The 19,516-nt window shown below is 40.0% G+C and overlaps 1 protein-coding gene across 2 annotated transcripts in view; it reads right to left on the bottom strand.

Moving 5' to 3' along the window:
- LOC121280394 (FYVE, RhoGEF and PH domain-containing protein 3-like) overlaps window positions 1-19,295 on the bottom strand; it is a 201,035-nt gene extending 181,740 nt beyond the window's left edge. For both annotated transcript variants that reach the window (XM_041192347.1, XM_041192345.1), the window contains exon 1: window positions 19,262-19,295. In XM_041192347.1, coding sequence (XP_041048281.1) covers window positions 19,262-19,280 — 19 coding nt within the window. In that variant the 5' untranslated portion in view covers window positions 19,281-19,295. The remainder of the gene's footprint in view (window positions 1-19,261) is intronic.
- Window positions 19,296-19,516: the final 221 nt, after the last annotated feature.

A 19,516-nucleotide genomic window follows, 5' to 3' on the forward strand; every position in this document is an offset into this window, starting at 1 on the left:
CAAGATAAAAAAATACCCTTGAGCATTAATTACTGTCTATACAATTTGCCACTTGTCCACATTTACTATGTTAAAGGCAGATAAATGCAAATTGTTGTTGCTGTGTCTGCACACGTAGTAAGAACTGGCTTTTATATAATGACTTATCATGCCCAATGTTCCTCTGAACCATTTAATTCCTTTTGAAGTGCTTTTACTGTAGTTATATAAGCAAACTGGTTCGTTTCAAGGGAAATAACATTAGCCAGTGTGTGCAAACAGTGACCTCATTTTACTTTTATTTATGGTGGAATTCTTTCAATCTAAGGGTCTGATTACCTCTAAGACACTTGCACTGAAGAATGATAGCACTAGAAAAGATTCTGATCTAAGAAGCTAGGAACTTTGCAGAAGCAGAGGTTGAGCAATCCAAGCATGGAAATCACTAAAAGCCAGTGGACAGGTGCAAACAATAATTAAAAAGGCTAATGGAATATTAAACATCTCAGGAGTACAAAAGGGCTGGAAGGTTATGTTACTGCTGCACAAAGTTCTGGTTCGATCCCATCTGGAGTGTTGCATTCAGTTCTGGGCACCACAACTCAGGAAGAATAAACTGGCTTTGGAGAGGGTGCAATACAGATTCACCAGACTGACAAAGGTTAAATTAGGAGGGCAAGCTGCATCGGCCAGGCTCGTATTCCCTTACATATAGAAGGTTAAAGTGTAATTGACGTGTTTTATGATCAAAGGAGTTCATAGTTTTTCTTCATTTTGCACATTTTGTCTGGTGGGGGAGGCCAGAGCAAGAAAGCTTAATCTTAAAATTACAGCCGGATAATTTTAAGGGCAATGTCTGAAAGCATTTCTCTGCAAAGGATAGAAGTGGAACACACATCCCAAAAAAGCTGTAAAGTCCAGCGTAATTGATCATTTCAAAATTGAGAAAAACCGATTTTTGTTCGAAAAGGATATCGAGGACTATGGAACCCAGGTGGGCAGGGGACAGATCAGCCATGATCTAAAATAAGTGACAGAATAGGCTCGAGGGGCTGAATGACCTACTCCTCTTCCCACTTTCCCAGAACTGTTTCAATCTGTGTCCTACAGTTTAAAAAAATATACTGGTGTTCAGGGCACAGTGTCAGCTTCAACTATTTTATTCTGCTTGGCACAGCACTGCACAATTACTGACCCATCTATTTGCATGGTTTATTGATGAAGACAGGGAAACTTAAGTACAGTGTGTGGTTATGAAGGTGCCATGCTACAGCGCTGACCAGATCAGAGTTTGTGGAATCAGTGGGACAAGTAAGCACAAACACTATTGAGTGCATCTCTGGCACCCACCTTCCACATAGCCTAAAATCTCAAGCACCATTGGGGAAGTTTGCTCAGGTTCTGCCTCGACTATGATCATGTTGTCAACAGCCCTCAGTGGAAGGCAATTAGTCTGTTTTGGATCTCTTCTGTTTTTAAAATTTGCCATTTAACCAGGGGGTCAGGCCAGTTCTCTGGCCTGGATCCTCACAGTATGGCCCACAGTCGCCGTTCTGGGCGCTCAGCATATCGGCCTCCACAGATTCTGGCTGAACCAAGAAAGCTAGGAATCCCCACACCTATGGCACACGTATTGCAAGTGAAAGACAGAGCTTTCATCCATTGCATGGCAAGTCTGAAACTCCACAACCTGGCTTAACCAGACTCCATTATTTGTTGGTCAGTTTTACATGTGTCCACGCAGGAATTTCCCTCGTGATCCAAACAGTTGGCAACTTAAAAACCATCTTCTGGCTTCTAATCCAGTAAGGCGGTTATCAAGTAATTTCACCCAGGCCTGTCTGCAACTCAAAATAGTTGTGAAAGTAAATTTTAAAAAACATGTCTACATTTAAGGTGTTAATTCAAGGTTCCACAATTGAAGCTTCTCTTTAATTATTTGAGAGTCTTCACAATTTTACTAATTTTTGTGCACAGTTGCAAATGCTATGACACCTGAAAATTATGATCGCCAGTACTGGAAGTCACCAATTCAAGGGAGGGGAGGGGAGGGGCAGGGTGGGGTGTGTGGCTTAAAAAAATGGAGGGGTGGGGTGGGGTGGATCACACGGCTACAGGGGAGGGGCAGGGGTGGAGGGGAGCACCTGGCTGCAAGGAAGGGCAGGGGAGTACCTGACTCCAAGGGAGGGGGGGTGGGGGCGAGTGTGAATTCCAGGTCAAATCAGGTACAAAAACAAAGAGAAGAAAGAAATAGAAAGAAAAGGTGGAAAAATTAACATAGGTGAAAAGGTAAAGCAAGAACATTTTAATTTAAAATCTAAAAAGAATGAGACTTTACAGCTGTAATAGTTACTTTTCTGTGCCAGAAAGATTGAGTGACAGTATTAGCATTCCTGTTGTTCAACAGGTACTTATGCTTGTAATGGCATGGCTAAACTTTGTTGCAAGTATAATGGGCAAATACAACAGGTTCCTAAACCTAACAGGGAAACTAAGTGCAAGGTGCAGTTTTTGCAAAGCCAATAATGGAACAGCACTAATCAGCCACATCAACTTTTAGATATTCACATTTAACCACACATCTGCTCCCTGCCTAAATTTGCTGTATCATGTACCCAAAATAATGGTGAGCATCATTAACCTTGCTGTTAATTTGACTGCAAATTCTGGCTCATTAATATAAAATGTTCTTGATATTCTGCAGCACACTGGGATCAAAGCATTTGATATAATGTCCAATCTGATTTTGTTCTGTATGGAAAAACATTCATTCAACGACTAACCAGTCTTAATTTACTTTAAGAAATACTTTAAACCATTTGTTTAATCAATAGGCTGCTGTTTGGTTCTTTATATTAGATCTGAACTTCAACTCCATGTGCAATTGAAATCATTTTGTACCCAAAGGCAGCAGATCAGCAAGACAGCCAAATTCTGTTGCTATATATATGTAAATCCTTGCTTCTTTTTAAAAAAATTGAGACTGGATAATTGGATACTGAAGCTTAAATTACTGCACTTCCTCTATGGGCTAAAATAAAAAACAGTCTGAACTGATTGAAGATAATATGATGTCTACACCAGCGAGTGTTTGATTCTGTTCATCATTCAGAATCATTTACTTATTGGTATCTGAACCTTATCCAAAAATGAAAGCAGCACAGGCAGCCCTACTCAATTATCTAACAATTCCCCTCCATATTTTAACGTCGTCATAAGTAATAAACAGAGCAATATGTACAAAATGTTTCCTTTTGAAGTCTTCTGGAGGATCAGGGTCACAATAAATAAAATTTAGCAATAAGAATGAATTTTTAAATCGTCTGCATGAACAGCTGCTGGCCCTAAGTGAAAGTTTGCATTGCCTACAAGCTGAGTAAGCTCATTTCACATATGATAACTTGAGGTTGTCAAAGGTCAGTCACTATGCTAGCAGTGCATCAAATGTAAAGCAATGTGTCAAAGGCTATTGTAGCTGGCACCCCTGTCGTTATGGCGACTCCATGCTGGAGTATGTATAGAGTATCAGGATAGATCACAAAATACCCCAAAAAATCTAGCAAATCTTGTACCTAATTGGTTACAATTATACTACATTATTATGCAGCAGTTTTTGTGGGGACTATTGTTTTTATTTTTCCAAATTCAGAATGATTTTGCATTGTAGGTACATGCTTTATGTATAATAAAAATTTCTTTCTAGTGTAGCAAAATGATAAAAAATTTTTGTTGAATCAGTATTTGCCTTTGGCAGAGAAATACAATCTCTGAAGCAATTCCTAACTGGCAATACATCATACAACAGAATAAAAGACAAAACCTGCTTTATAAATTGAAAGCTCTGCACGCATTCGTATACCATTGCACAGAGATATTAGAGGAAATGCAGATAAAATGGCATTCGTGAAGACACCATTTTAGAACTAACCCACAGACTACACAATCATATCCACCCCTCTTATGAGGTAGGTTTGCTACAGGTTTAAGTGCGATTCCAGCAACTCACCAGTTAAGCCTAGCCAGCCATCTGCCAGTGTGCATCCTGAGGACCTTTCAGATCAGAGTAACCCCCATCATAGCAATGGAAAAACCTGGAAGCCGGTAGCAAGCAGTTGATTAATCAAGCTGTAGATTCTCTAAGAAAGCATTTTTCAGGTAATGGGTCAGCACCAGGGTTTGCCTGGTTTTCCTCTTTTAGGGCCTCTAAATAATACAATAGTCCAACCAATCCTTGTTCTGCTGCTTTCTTTCAGATCCATTCACCGCTGTGGGCATACATTGAATTCTTAACAATGCCTGCCTCCATGATGAAAAAGGAAAAGTAGTTTTCTGCCTACATAATGCCTTCCAACTGTTACCATGGCAACAAATGACGGTTGCAACAAGGGGGGCTAGTGCAGACAAACAGAGATGTACTGTAGAGGCAGGCAGCCATCCTGCATTCAAGTATGTGCGAACAAATGATAAGTTTATTTCCCAAAACAGCACCTACACAACCCTTTTGAACAATATTACTGCCAATAAAGTTGACACTGCTCAATATACAAGGATATTATCCCTTTTTTATTAATTTGACAGAAAACCAGTTCTTCTCTTGGCTCCAAGTTACAAGCTTTCCCACACTGCACAAGGCATAGTGATCTGAAAGGATTTGATTTGCATGGCTTAGAGCAAGAAAAAGAGTTACCTTTTTTTAAAAAGGGAAAAAATTCTCAAGTATTCATGGCCTTTTTAAAAAAACACTTATTTTTGGAAAAGTTTACTCCAGTTAATAAACATTAAACAAATGGGGAAAAAATCTTTAATGGTTCAGATCTTCACCCATTCAGATGGATTCTTTTTCATAAAGAATTGAAAATAAATACTTATTCATAAAAGGTATTCATCTTAATAGGTATAATTTGACATATCTAAGAGCTGAAATAATACGGTCAAAATGCTCTCATTTAATGCTCAAGATACTGGACAGAGCTCTGAACTAATTGACCACAATATTTAAGCAATTAGGAGCTCCTTGAACACACCAAATGCAATTTCAAGATTGACCTTACAGAAGATTTGGTATAAAGTTGATGAATATGACAGGGGGAGGGGGGCAAAAAATAGAGTTAGTCTTGATTTCCCAGTGAGTTAAGTCTCATGCAACCCTCAAGAATGTAAACAGAAACTAAATTTGTGATCAAGGAAAATAAACTGTTGAAATGACTTCTAGGTTCTGTGTCACTGAAATTTGTTCATAATTCTCACCTTTTTGTTTACAAATGAATTAAGGGCAAATTTGTACAATTCAAATTAAATTGCACATTAGGAATCCAGATCAACTTGTCATGGGCATAAACACAAAAATACCTGGAAAAACTCAGCAGGTCTGACAGCATCTGCAGAGAGGAATACAGTTAACGTTTCGAGTCCGTATGACTCTTCAACAGAACTAAGTAAAAATAGAAAAGAGGTGAAATATAAGCTGGTTTAAGTGGGGGGGGTGGGTAGGACAGGTACCGCTGGATAGAGGGTCAGTGATAGGTGGAGATAGCCAAAAGATGTCAGAGACAAAAGGACAAAGTGGTGTTGAAGCTGGTAATATTATCTAAGGAATGTGATAATAAAGATAGCTTTATTTATCACATTCCTTAGATAATATCACCAGCTTCAACATCTCTGTCCTTTTGTCTATGACATCTTTTGGTTTTCTCCACCTATCACTAAGCCTCTATCCAGCTCTACCTGTCCCACCCCCCCGTAAACCAGTTTATATTTCACCTCTTTTCTATTTTTCCTTAGTTCTGTTGAAGAGTCATACAGACTCGAAACGTTAACTGTGTTCCTCTCTGCAGATGCTGTCAGACCTGCTGAGTTTTTCCAGGTATTTTTGTTTTTGTTTTGGATTTCCAGCATCCGCAGTTTTTTGCTTTTATCTATGGGCATAAACACATTCACATAGCAAGGCGGAGCGGGTTGTGGGGGCGGGGGGGGGGAGAAATCATCTAACATGCTTAAGCAAAAATTGAGAGAGATTTTCATGTGGTGTCATCAAGCTTATTGCAGAGCATTAAAGAATGCTAATTCTAGATTATTTTACATAAACGTTCAAATGCCTTTCAGCAATCAAGTTCCCAGGGGCAATTAAATTTTTCCTGATTTTTTTTTATTTTTGAAAAATGTTAGAAAAGAAAATTGGTGGGCAGTGGTTTCACTTCGCTATCAAAATAATCTTATTTGTGCCAAAAAAAAGCACACTGTGATTTCACACAAGCATGCTGCAAATGCAAAGACATTTTCAAGCAACCGTTTGTTTGCTGACTAGCAGGTGATCAAAGTGAGAGTGCAAAACAGTAGGGAAAAAAAATGGATATATGCTGAGTGGACAATTTAAGACAGCAAAGAGGCACGCAAGTCAGCAACAATAGGTTTGCTGAAATTATCTTCTTTACAGTTCACTTCCTCAGCACATTTTTGTACTTACTGGTGAATGGTAGTTTTTATGATACTATGCAATAAATAGAAAAATCATACATGTCCAGATCAGGTACAAAATATGTTCAAGATGCATTTACAAATTTTTACTTTCCAAGTACTGTCAAATTCTCTTTTAATCTTTTCGATTTAATTCAAGACAACACAAGTGACTTTGATACATTTATTTGGGCCTGAATAAACAAGAACATTCATCAGGTGCATTCACTTTCAACTGACAGACTTCATCAATGTAGCTGAGGTACCAACTGGTTTATAATGTGACCCTTTCGCCAGATTAATAATTTGTTTACTCTTCCTTGTCAGATGAGTAAATTGATTTCCAATATTCCCTTTATTACATTATTAGCCTAAATGAATGGTACAATCTAATACTCAAATTCAATAAATACCACATCTTTTTCCAATTTTTAATTTTTTCCAATCCACATTCATACTACCCTCAACATCTCAGCAAAGCTAACAATGGGACAGCACTTAGAATTCTTCATAAGGCAACCAATTGCCTTGTCTACTTCATAATCTAATTGGTTAGAAACTGAATATAAAGATCTCTTTCAAAATTGGTTGCAGTATTTAAATTGTAGATTAAGTGGTCTTAGCAATAAATATCTAAATTTGGGTAGGTGAAGCCAGTGTCATGGTACAGCACATTGCAACAACATTCTTCCATGCAATGCTAGCACCCAGATTCGCACACTAAAATTAAGTTTTCAACCCCTTTCAGTCTGCAAGCACGATCCAGAGCTTCCGATTGACTGTAATTTTAATTCTCCACCCCACTCCCACTCTGACATCAGTCTCCTACACCGCCCCAATGAAGTTCAACATAAGCTTAAGGAACAGCATCTCATCTTTCGATTAGCCACTGACAGCCTTCTGGACTTCTGACTCCAACAATTTCACACCAAATCTCTGCTCCATTTTCTGTTTGAACAGCAGCTGTTGGTGACTATTCTATTTCCCATTTATACCTCCTTTAGGCTCATCTTGCATCCTTCACTTGTTGCATCATCTTTTGCCTTGCACCATCTCTCCTGTCTCCCAGCCGGAGAGGTCTTGTGGTGCAATGGGTAGCATCCCTGCCTCAGAGTCAGAAGCTCCAGGATCAAGTCCCACTCCAGGACTTGTTGGCCAAGGAAGGTGTGTCCTTGATTACGCAAATACTTCCAACAAACACCAATGGCAAATTGTAAGAGTGGGAGAGATGCCTGGTCAACCATGTGATGAAAAGAAAGTTGGAGCCTCTACAATCACTATCCATAGCTCCAGGCTACAACATATAAAGATGCATGTTGCCATGGCAACTTGGACTCTGAGTGATCAGCAGCACCACCTTCCACCCTAATGAAGGCATCTCCTTTTGTTCTTCCTCACCTCCCCCCTTTAGCTGCCTCTGTAAAACTTGCTACATTTCTAAATTCTTCTAGCACTGATGAAAGGTCATTGACCTGAAACATGAACTCTGTTTTTCTCTCTCCTCAAATGCTGCCTAACCTGTTGAGTGCTTCCAGAACTTTTGTTTTTCTTTCAGATTTCCAGCATTCACAGTATTTTGCTTTTGTTAGTTTGAGGGTAGATTGCTTTACCAGAGGATGTTGCTTATGTCCAATATATTATTCAATAGTTGAAATAATATCTTTGTGGCATAGTGGAATTGTCACTGGACTGGTAATTCAGAGACCCAGGATAATGTCTGGAGACCTGGGTTCAAATCCCACCATGACAGATGGTGGAATTTGAATTCAATGGAACTCTGGAATTAGGGCCAGGATTTTTTTCTATGGCGGGCGGGCTGGGCCGGAGCGGACATGGGGCCAATGGCCGCCTGCAATTGGCTTCGCAATGCCATTTTACGCGGGTGGGCCAATTAAGGCCCGCCCAGGGTAATGCGCGGCCGGTAGCGCTCAGCCAACTTTAATGTTGGACAGGCAGCGTTCTCAAGTGGCTCAATTGATTTCTTAATGGCCTTAATAGACTGTTTACATTATGGCGAGTGCACAGCCGACTCCGACGCGCGCCCGCCAAACGAAATATCACGATGCGCAATGACGTTGGGATGCATGCCCGACATCATTTTACACGTCGGTGTGTCTGGCCCGCCCCCACGTGCCAACTGGAAAGTTTTGCCCTAAAAGTATGATGATGACCATGAAACCATTGCAATTGTCGTAAAAATCCATCTGGCTCGCTAATGTCCCTCTAGGGAAGGAAATCTGCTGTCCTTACATGGACTGGCCGACATGTGACTCCAGACCCACAGCAATGTGGTTGACTTTCAAATACCCTCTGAACAAGGGCAATTAGGGATGGGCAATAAATGTTGGCCCAGCCAGTGACACTCACAGCCCATGAACAAATGGGCATCAGAAATTTCAGTCAATAGAGAAAAAGATGGAAACCAAAAACTTTTCAGGAACAGTTTGATTGGATTGGTTCACCATACCCTTTTTTTAAATTGGTAGATTCTCCTGATTGGTTATTCATGTTTATTATTTTGTCAGCCCTTATAAATCCTCACTGGTATCTTTCTCACTTTCCTTGTTTGAGCCCTGAACCACTAAAACCCACATCTTATCCATATTTTCGTTATCTCTAGAGTCAATGATTCCAATAAAAGAAAATGCTGGGTGTACATACAAAACGTTACCCTCTTCTTTTTATGCTTGAAAAGTTATCAGTTTTCTCTAAAGATGCTGAAGAGCCTGCTGAGTGTTTCCAGCATTTTCTGTTGCTGTTTCAGATTTCCAGCACCCCCAGTACTCGTGTTTTTTTACTTTAATTACTCAAAAGTCTCTCTTCACTGACCTTCCTTCATTTATCCTTCAATCTGCAATAACCCTTATTTTGTACTGCAGCAAACCCTCCATGTCCTTTGCACATATTCTTCCAAAACAGTACTGACTCCTTCTTCCTCAACACGTTAAAGTTTTAAATCTACACGCCTATCTTCAACTTCTTACTGTCTGCACCCTTAGGTCTTCTTGTTCTGGTATCCTATTCATTTCCTTTTGCCTCACTCCAGTGGCAGAAACTTCAGTCACTTAGGCCTTCCGCTTTGGCTCTCTACACCAGCTGACCTCTCCCCACCCTGCCCCACACCCATCATGGGCAAGAGAGAGTCAAGAGGAGGATTAAACTGGTTAGGTGTGAAACCCAACTTGAACCAGTTGAAAACAAGCCGACTTCAGGTTTAACTGCGACAGGTTTGGGAGCGGGTTCTCTGGAGAGGCAGGTTAATGATAATACTTAAGGAGGCTCCTTTCCTCAGATGTTGCGATCTTTAAGTTTAATGGCAGGAGGTCAAGTTTTGCAAACCCAGAAGCTGTGAACCACAAAAGACTGAACAAACCCCTGCACTTTTCTTTCCTCCCTCCGACAGCATTCCAAACCTGACTGTGGCCTTCTACCACAGGTTTTCCAACCTGGTAGCCAACCAGCCTCACTATTGGCAGGAAGTGGAGTAAATAATGAGCACTTGCCATTAAATTTAGCACACAGCCCTGTACCTTCCCCACCTCTCCATAAATATTCGGACTGTATTTGTAGGGAAGATGGGAAGAAAATATGAAGAAGGAGGATGCAGAGAGACACAGTGCAGATTAAATGGATGCAAAGACAGGAAAAGAGCACAAGGGAGAGAGGGAATGGGGAAGGGGGGGAAAGATTAAATTGACCCTCTCTCTTCCCCACTGAAATACTCATTAATGCTCCATATTCTGACTTTTCACCTTCCCTTTCCCATCCAACTGCCCGATTCCTTCCTCTTCTCATGGAATCATAGAATGGCTACAGCACACTCAGGCCATCATGTCCATGATTGCTCTCTGCAACAGCAACTCAGCTAGTCCCACCATCACCCCCACCATTCTCCTATAGCCCTGCAATTTCTCTCTTCAGGTGCTTATCCAATTCCCTTTTGAAGGCCACAATTGAATCTTCCTCCACCACACCTCCAAGCAGCATATTCTAGATCCTAACCACCCACTGCATAAAATGATTCTCCTCACATTGGTAAAAGAGCCAAAGGTAATCCCCTTAAATTAGTGTCCTTTGGTTCTCAACCCTCCCTCCAGTGGAAACAGTTCCTTTCTAATCACTGTCTAGATTCCTCACGATTTTGAACAAATCCTTCTCTGAAAAGAATCCCAGCTTTTCCAATCTGTTCACCTAACTGAGGTCCCATCATCCATGCACCCTCTCTAAAGTCTACAAATCCTTCCTAAACATGGTGCCCAGAATTGGACACAATACTCCAGTTGAAGTTGAACCAGTGTTTTATGAAGGTTCATCATAACTTCCTTGCCCTCCTAGTAACTCCCCTAAACCTGCAGCCTAAAAGCTGAACTTGGCATTGATTCTTCATGACCAGCATCACACAAGGTCAACTGGTAACTTATCAAAGGTTTTACTTCTGACTTCCAATCAACTTTTCTCATTTTAAATTCTTATGTCTACATTGCCTCCGTAAAATAATCATGCAACAGTGTTAATGACACACTCCCACTCATGGAGGCACTGTAGCCCCACCAATAGTAGATGGGAGTAATTGTGCATGACAAAAATACATTTAGTACCTAAAATAAATGTTAATGGAATATGAATTTATAATAGAAATATACAAGATATAGCTTTAAAATGGGGACTAGACTATGTCTGTGTATCCTAATCTTACTAAACTCATTCTCTTGCCCTGCTTTACCTGTAGACTGCTCATAGTCATAAGTCCCCTTGTCCAATTCCATGAGTGATCAATTGGTAAAATATTAGAAGCCCAGTGCATACTTGTCCTTCCTGTAAATCTAATACTTGCGTTAGTAATACTTCTTTCATCAAGTTACTTTGGCTGCACCAATTCCATCCTGTCAAAAATCATTTTATGCCTTATATTGTTGTGCTAACCCTCATTGCCAATATAATTAATTCCTTTGATGGTTCTTCAGGCTGTGACTCATGGATTTATATTTTCTGAATCCCTGCAAGCCTCAAGGGGCACTAAACAACTTGTAAAGATAAACATCTTACAATACTTAAAAATTAATTTCATCAATTTGTTTTTTGTACATTTGATTTCCCTCCAATTGATACTTTACCAAAATGAGGAGGAAAACTGTTTAGCTGTTTCCCAATGATACCCAACTGAAAATAATTAATTGAGTAATATTGTTTCAAGGGTTGCTCTCATCATGGTTATTTTTGAGGTTTTAAACCTGTTGTTTATGAAGCAAGCTACTCAGAATTTTTCCAAAAAAGTCTCTGAAAATGTCCAAAATAGGGTTTTAAATAAATGCAATTCAAAAATGAAGCCTGCTATTCCATTCAATCTGATCACTACTGATCTGTACCTCAACTGCATTTAGCATCCCCAATACCCTGAACTGTCAAAAATCTATTTTGGTCTTAAATTCCAATTGATTCTTTTGGGGGCAAGTGTTCCAATTTCCATTACCATTTGGATGAATATGTGCTTCCTGATTTCACATCTAGGTATAATTTTAAGATTGTGCTCCCCCCACCCCCCGTTCTGGATTCCCCCACCAATTTTCCTGTATCTATTCCTATCTAATCCTTTTGCCATTTTAAACATCTCGATTGAGTCTCTTTTCAACCACCTGTACTCAGAAATACAAGTCAAGTTTATGTAACCTGTCTTCACACATTATAATTCCGTCAATATAAAGTTTAAATATAATTCTGGTGAATCTGTGCTGTACAATTCAAGTCAATACATACAGCTTGAGATGCAGTGCACAGAACTGAACACTGTAATCCAGATGGGACCAGGCCAAAGCTCTATACAACTGAAAGATAATTTCCTCCGCTTTGTATTGCAGTCCCCTTGAGATAAATGGCAACATTTCAGTAGTCTTTTTGATTAATTTTTGTGGCTTTTAGTGATTTATGTACTAAAACTCTTGCTCCTCCACAGTTATTAGCTTCTCACCATTAAGAAAATACTCCAATTTGTCTTTCTCGGGTCCTAAGTGCAGGTGACTTCACACTTTGCTGCATTGAAAAAGAATAAAGGGAGATTTGCATTTATATGGTACTTTTCATGATCACCATATGTCTCAAAGTATTGAAGTATTTTTTGAAGTGTGGTTACAATTATAATGTAGGAAATGCAGCAATCAATATGCACCCAGCAAACTCCCTCAAACAGCAAGGTGATGATAATCAGATAATCTGTTTTCTTTTGTGGTGTTCTTGAACTTCATTTGCCATTGCTTTGCCCACTGACATGTTGTGTTCTTTTGGAACAACTTCTCCCATATGCACAACTTCCTTTGCATCTGCAAACTTGGATGAAAGATTAGAGAATTGCATATCCAAGTCATTGATCTATATGGTGAAAAGCTGAGATCCCAAGCACAGGTCCCTGGGGAACATCACTTATCACATCCTGCCAATCCGAGTAAGTTTTCTTTATCCCTACTCAGTCTCCTACCTCCCAACTAATTTCCAAACCATGTCACAAGGTTGCCTCAGATTTCATTCACTTCCATTGTTGCTATAATCTCTTCTTCAGAAACCTTATCAAAATCCTTCTCGAAGTCGATGAAGATAATAGCCATAAACACACCCTTATCCACCATGTTCATGATCTGCTCAAAAAATCAACTAGGTTTCAGATAGGATTTACTTGTTACAAGACTGCCATTTCTTAATTTCAAATACATCATTGCCTGTGTCCGAATTTAATGAGCCTGCACCCCATTTTGCTACTCCCTAATATGTTTATAAAAACATATTAGATTCACCATTCCAAATGTTTTTCTTAAGTATTGCCCTTTGCAATGTGTATTGCTTCCTTTGTATTCCTTTTTGCTTTTTATCGCTCTCCTAGTTGACTGGATTTCAACTTTTCTTTGCATTTATGTAAGCCTTTCTTTAAGCTTGATACTATCTCTTACCTAATTTATTGACAACAGTTGCTCAGCTGCACAAATGGAACTTTTGCCTTTTAAGGGTATGTATTGTACCAAATATTTATCTGAATACCTCCCACTGTTTGTCTGCAGGTTTACCCTTCAACAGTTCAACCCCGTTTACTGCTGTCAGTTTAAGTTTTCATCCTTTTGAAATCTTCCTTGTTTAGCTGAAAAACCTTAATCTCCCTTTCAAACTTAGTCACAAATTCAATTATATTCTGATCACTCTTCATAGGATGTTTGCTAACTAGTTCTGGCTCATTACTCATTGCTAAACCTATAATGTCACGTTTCCTTTTCAATTCTGAACCAGAAATCTGTCCCGAATGCACTCTAGAAATTTACTGCCTTTATGACTTCTACTTTTCGCAGTCTGAGAGAGAATTAAATTCACCCATTATAATCACAGCATTGGTTTTGTTACATGTTTTCCTAAACTCTCATCGCATCACTAAATCACTCTTAAGAATTCTGTAGACATTTCCTGCGTCCTTTCATTCTGCCCAGTGTTTCCACTGTCTTTTCACCCTTGCTCAAGTCTTTGTTAGACTGTAATTTTGCCTTCTATTGCTATTGTTACTCCACCTCCTTTCCCAATATCCCCGTCCTTCCTACAGATCTCATAGCCTGGGATATTTAGCACCAAGTGATACCCAGTTTGTCAGGTTTCTGTAATAGCATACATCATTTAGGCCAACTGGTGACAAAAATGAATTATGTAGTGAGTCATTATGATCTGGAGACATTATCTGAAAGGGTGGTGGAAGCTAATTCGATAACTTTCGAAAGGGAATTGGATGAATACTTGAAGAGAAAACTTTTGCTAGGCTATGGGAAAAGAGCAGAAAAGTGGGACTAATTGAAAGAGCTCTCACAGACAAGATGGGCTGAATAGCCCCCTTTTGAACTGGATCATTTGGTGATTGTCTTTCAAATGACTTTGTGCATCTAACTTGCTTGTTTCATTTCTATGCTACATCCCACTACACAAATGAGTAACATGGTATATGAATCTCAGTGCTGATGTGATGCAGGTACATAGGCCATATATCCCTATGACTGGTGGATCATGTCAAACAGCACACCCCTTCAGCTGTTGGAACATGGGACTTGGGAGCAGGAGTAGGCCATTCAGCCATTTGAGTGGAATTCGATAAGATCATGGCTGATCTGGCTGCGGTCTCAACTCCAATTTCCTGTCTACGCCCATAACTCTTGAGCCACTAGTCTAACTCTACTTCAAATACATTCAATGTGCACAATACTCTTATCTGGTTAACTGCCCCCACCCTGATGGCATTTACATCACATTTGTTGTTAATGCTCTGAAAATTATTATTCAGACAGTTTATTTATTTTTAACAAAAACAGAATTACCTGGAAAAACTCAGCAGGTCTGGCAGCATCGGCGGAGAAGAAAAGAGTTGACGTTTCGAGTCCTCATGACCCTTCGACAGAACTTGAGTTCGAGTCCAGGAAAGAGCTGAAATATAAGCTGGTTTAAGGTGTGTGTGTGGGGGGCGGAGAGATAGAGAGACAGAGAGGTGGGGGGGGTGTGGTTGTAGGGACAAACAAGCAGTGATAGAAGCAGATCATCAAAAGATGTCAACGACAATAGTACAATAGAACACATAGGTGTTAAAGTTAAAGTTGGTGATATTATCTAAACGAATGTGCTAATTAAGAATGGATGGTAGGGCACTCAAGGTATAGCTCTAGTGGGTTTTTTTTATAATGGAAATAGGTGGGAAAAGGAAAATCTTTATAATTTATTGGAAAAAAAAGGAAGGGGGAAACAGAAAGGGGGTGGGGATGGGGGAGGGAGCTCACGACCTAAAGTTGTTGAATTCAATATTCAGTCCGGAAGGCTGTAAAGTCCCTAGTCGGAAGATGAGGTGTTGTTCCTCCAGTTTGCGTTGGGCTTCACTGGAACAATGCAGCAAGCCAAGGACAGACATATGGGCAAGAGAGCAGGGTGGAGTGTTAAAATGGCAAGCGACAGGGAGGTTTGAGTCATTCTTGCGGACAGACCGCAGGTGTTCTGCAAAGCGGTCGCCCAGTTTATCTCTGTTTTTATTTATTTTTAATTGTTTGTTAGTCCTGTTTTATTTTTTCAGGTATTTTATTAATTCCTATAATATTTCCTGTACCATGAATATTTATTATATTACTTTTTATACTTTGATCTTGGTCTCAACCCTTTTTGTTATCTTTATGTTATTAGTACTTATACTTCAACCCTCCCCATCTTAACTAGCTTAAAGTCCTTTCCGCAGCCCTGTATATCCTTTCTCGAAGGACATTGATCCAAGCTCAGCTCATGCCCATCCCATTCTTGTCCCATTACTGGTACTAGTGTTCTATACCCTCCTTTCCACACCAGCCTTTCAGTCTCAAATTACTTACCTGATTTGTTCAACACTGTACCAATTAGCACATGGATCAGCTAGTAATTCCTCTTGAACAGCCTCCTGGTCTAAGGTGCTTTGCGAAGCATTTTGGCTGTCCTTCCTGTAGCCTTTCTCCTTATCTTCACAGGTAGATGTATCTGTTGAATAGGGCCAGATTTATGATTCCTCCCTGTATTCCACATACATGATGAAGGATTCCTTCACTTTCGCGAAGACTATACGTGACCTGCGTATCAACAGCAATGCCATCTCTGTGTTCATTCAACATTGCGAGCCTATTCACTCATGTGCTATTGAAGGTAGTCATAGATACTTGAGCTATGTCACAATATCATGGCAAATCTAGACACACCGCCATGTTCTGAACCGGTATACATTGAACATGCACAGTTGAACTCAGCTTTAATGACACAGTTGAATTCAGCTTTAATGACACTATGTATGCACAAATAGATGGTATTGTCATAGATTCGCCTCTAGGCCCAGCACTCATTAACATTTTTGACCGTTTCTATGAGAAATGCATTTTTGATGGAATGACCTCTAATCACCTACCCTTGAGTATTTCCGTTAGGTAGATGACAGGTTTGCTATATTTGAATCTGCAGCCACATGTAAGAATTTCCTTTAATGCACTCTGTCCCGTTCTCAAATTCACCAGTGAAATGGAGCAGTCTAATGAGCTCCCTTTCCTCGATGGGCTAGTTGAGAAATCCACTATTGGGTTCTCTACTACAAGTCTACCTTCACTGGTCAACAGACTCATTGGGATTCCTACAGCTCCACACACTACAAGATTGGCCTCATCAGCAATCTTCTAAATAGGGCCCAAGCCACTTGCTCACCGTGCAAGCTTGACGTCAAAATAGGGCACAACGCTATTCTGCGGGATAATGGCAACCGCAAAGTGACCTTTGCTCATTGTGTATCACACATGCTCATGCATGGGCCTAAGGCCATCACTTTTGGACCTGAAAAGAGCCCAGTCTACATCTAATTACCCTGGAAGGGTAAAGTATCTCAAAGAATTTGAGCAACAGGTGAAACCAGCCATTTCAAGCTGCTAAGCAGTGGCAACACAAGTGCTGTTTTCCACTAATAAGATGCTGCCGTCAAGCCAAAAAGACATTCTGCCCACTACACAAATGAGTAACATGGTATATGAATCTTAGTGCTGGTGTGATGCAGGTACATAGGCCATATATCCCTATGACTAGTGTATCATGTCAAACAGCACACCCCTTCGGCTGTTGGAACATGGGACTTAGGAGCAGGAGTAGGCCATTCAGCCATTTGAGTGGAATTCAATAAGATCATGGCTGATCTGGCTGCAGTCTCAACTCCAATTTCCTGTCTATGCCCATAACTCTTGACCCACTTGTCTAACTCTACTTCAAATACATTCAATGGCCCAGCCTCCACTGCTTTCCAGACTAACAACCCATTTGCAGGAAGCTGTCCTCTGAAGGCAAAAAGAATATGTCCGGACATTGCACCTTTTTTGGGGGGGACACTATCTCCCTGGTGCATTTGTTATGGCAATGTTTCGACCAATCAGAACCAAACTGCCAACCAATTAGCACCCCTTTTTCCATGCAGTATAAATTGTCGTTCTCTTTGAAATGTGGCACTCCTGCTTCTGTCCTGATGAGTGCAAAATGAAAAGCTTCAACATTACAACTTTGCAGCATTACACTAGTTCTGTACTACTAAGCAACTATTTGCCTGGACTTCCCTGCCTATACCAGGTTTCCCCTACCCTGCTGAGTCAGGAATTCAATTCTCCTGTATCTTTGCATTATGGCTTGCATTCTGGAGTAAGCATTCCAGATATTCATACCAATACCTTGTGTCAGAGTGCTTCTAACTCATGGTCCAGCTCAACAACTCAGAGCTGGAGTCACTCCGGATACTCTCCACAAATATGGTCATCCAGGACTGTATGATTGTCCACAAATTTCTTCATTTTGCAGTCCCAGCACACTACTTGCGCTGCCATTATTCATTCCATACTTATGTAGCAGGGTGTATATATATTTTCCTATCTAGCAATTCATTTCCAGTATTAATTGAATCATATTTTTTAAAAAATAGTTACTTCTGCTCAGTTTACAATACTAAAAATAGCGTGTGGATAAATAATGATATACTTCACTTTTATTCCTTGGGCTCAGCTATTCCTTCCTCTCTGTTGACCATGGCATCACTGGATGGTGGGAAGGGAGGAGGCGAAAGGACAGGTACCATGGACTCAACACCAAGTTCAACAATTTCAGATCATAACCAACACTCACATTTTTTGGGACAGTAGGTGCTGGTAACAGTTCAGCTGTTACAGCTCCTCTAGATCCATCTTTTGTTTCATATCTGCCCTGTTACCACCGCCGATTGCTTTCCACTACTATCCCTTTTATAATTTAAATCACTCCAGCCTTCCATCCCACGTCATAATTTTCCTTTCCTCCCATCCTTTCTCTGCCTCTGCGCTTGCTGAAACATATTTCAACATGACATTCTCCAGGTCTGACAGAAGATCACACACCTGAAATGTCAACAGTTTCTCTCTCCATGGATGCTGCCTGACTTGCTGAGTATTTCCAGCATTTCACATCTATAACCCAGTTTCTCTAATCTTTCCTCAAAACTACAACATATCAGGTTTGTAAATCTCTACTCTTTCCACGGATACAATCACCTTAACGTAAGATCCCCAAAACAAGACACACTATTTTAACTCCATCCTAACCAAGTAAAGGTTCTTTTGTACTCTATTTATAAAAATCTAGGAACCATGTGCTTTCATATAAAAAAGTATGAACTGTCCTCCCTCTTGCTTGCATTAGAACCACAAATCTCTGTGCTTTGATTCTGTTAAATGTAACCTTTCTCCTCTTGCCCTCCAAAATGTATCATTCAGCTTGCCTTACACTAACTTTTGTTTGACATTAACCTGTCCACTCTACTGGCCTACATACTCCTGAAGTCTACAATCTTCTTGGCAATGAGCCAGCTTCTTTTAAAATGATTTGTCTTCCCTATGTCCAAATCCAAATCATTTACACATTGTCCTTACCAAATCATTTCTAACTGAAATCGATCCTTTTTCCAGAAACTATTTTAAATGGAATGCCATTTCAATTCAAGGCAAGAGGTTCTCCCACTCTGCAGAATTGTACTATTTTTAGCACATTCAGTAAAACCTGTCTATGCATTTACTCTTTATGGCACAAGAACAGGAACTATACAGTAGCCGAGCAGCAAATGGTCAGACTGTAGGCAAACTCCTGTGTGGTTTTAGAGGTGCAATTCTGCCAGTGGATGCATAAAGGATAAAGAGGCCATTGGAGACACCTATCTATGCTTCAACAACAGCTGTGACAAATTAGAAAACTATTTTTCAAGTTAAGCAAGCTAAAATATTATAGTTAAAAAATAAGTTCCCAAGGGGAATGGCCCCGGACTTACCTTTGTGGCGAATGGCCATTCCTTTTCATCACTTAAATCATATGAAATCCATAATTATGCCACAAGTTAAGTAGAGAGCAATTAAAAATGAAGTTTTCATCTGTTCACTTTATTTTGTCTAAACCACGACACTGTAAGTACGACATAACCCAGCTTCAGTTTAACAGAATAGGAGTGTATAGGTTTTCCAACTGAAATACAAGGTTGGCAGTTCAGCATAACCTCTGCAAGTGAGTCACAACTCAATTGCTCTTT

Source organism: Carcharodon carcharias, chromosome 7 (assembly GCF_017639515.1).
Source record: "Carcharodon carcharias isolate sCarCar2 chromosome 7, sCarCar2.pri, whole genome shotgun sequence".
Classification (NCBI taxonomy): Eukaryota; Metazoa; Chordata; class Chondrichthyes; order Lamniformes; family Lamnidae; genus Carcharodon; species Carcharodon carcharias.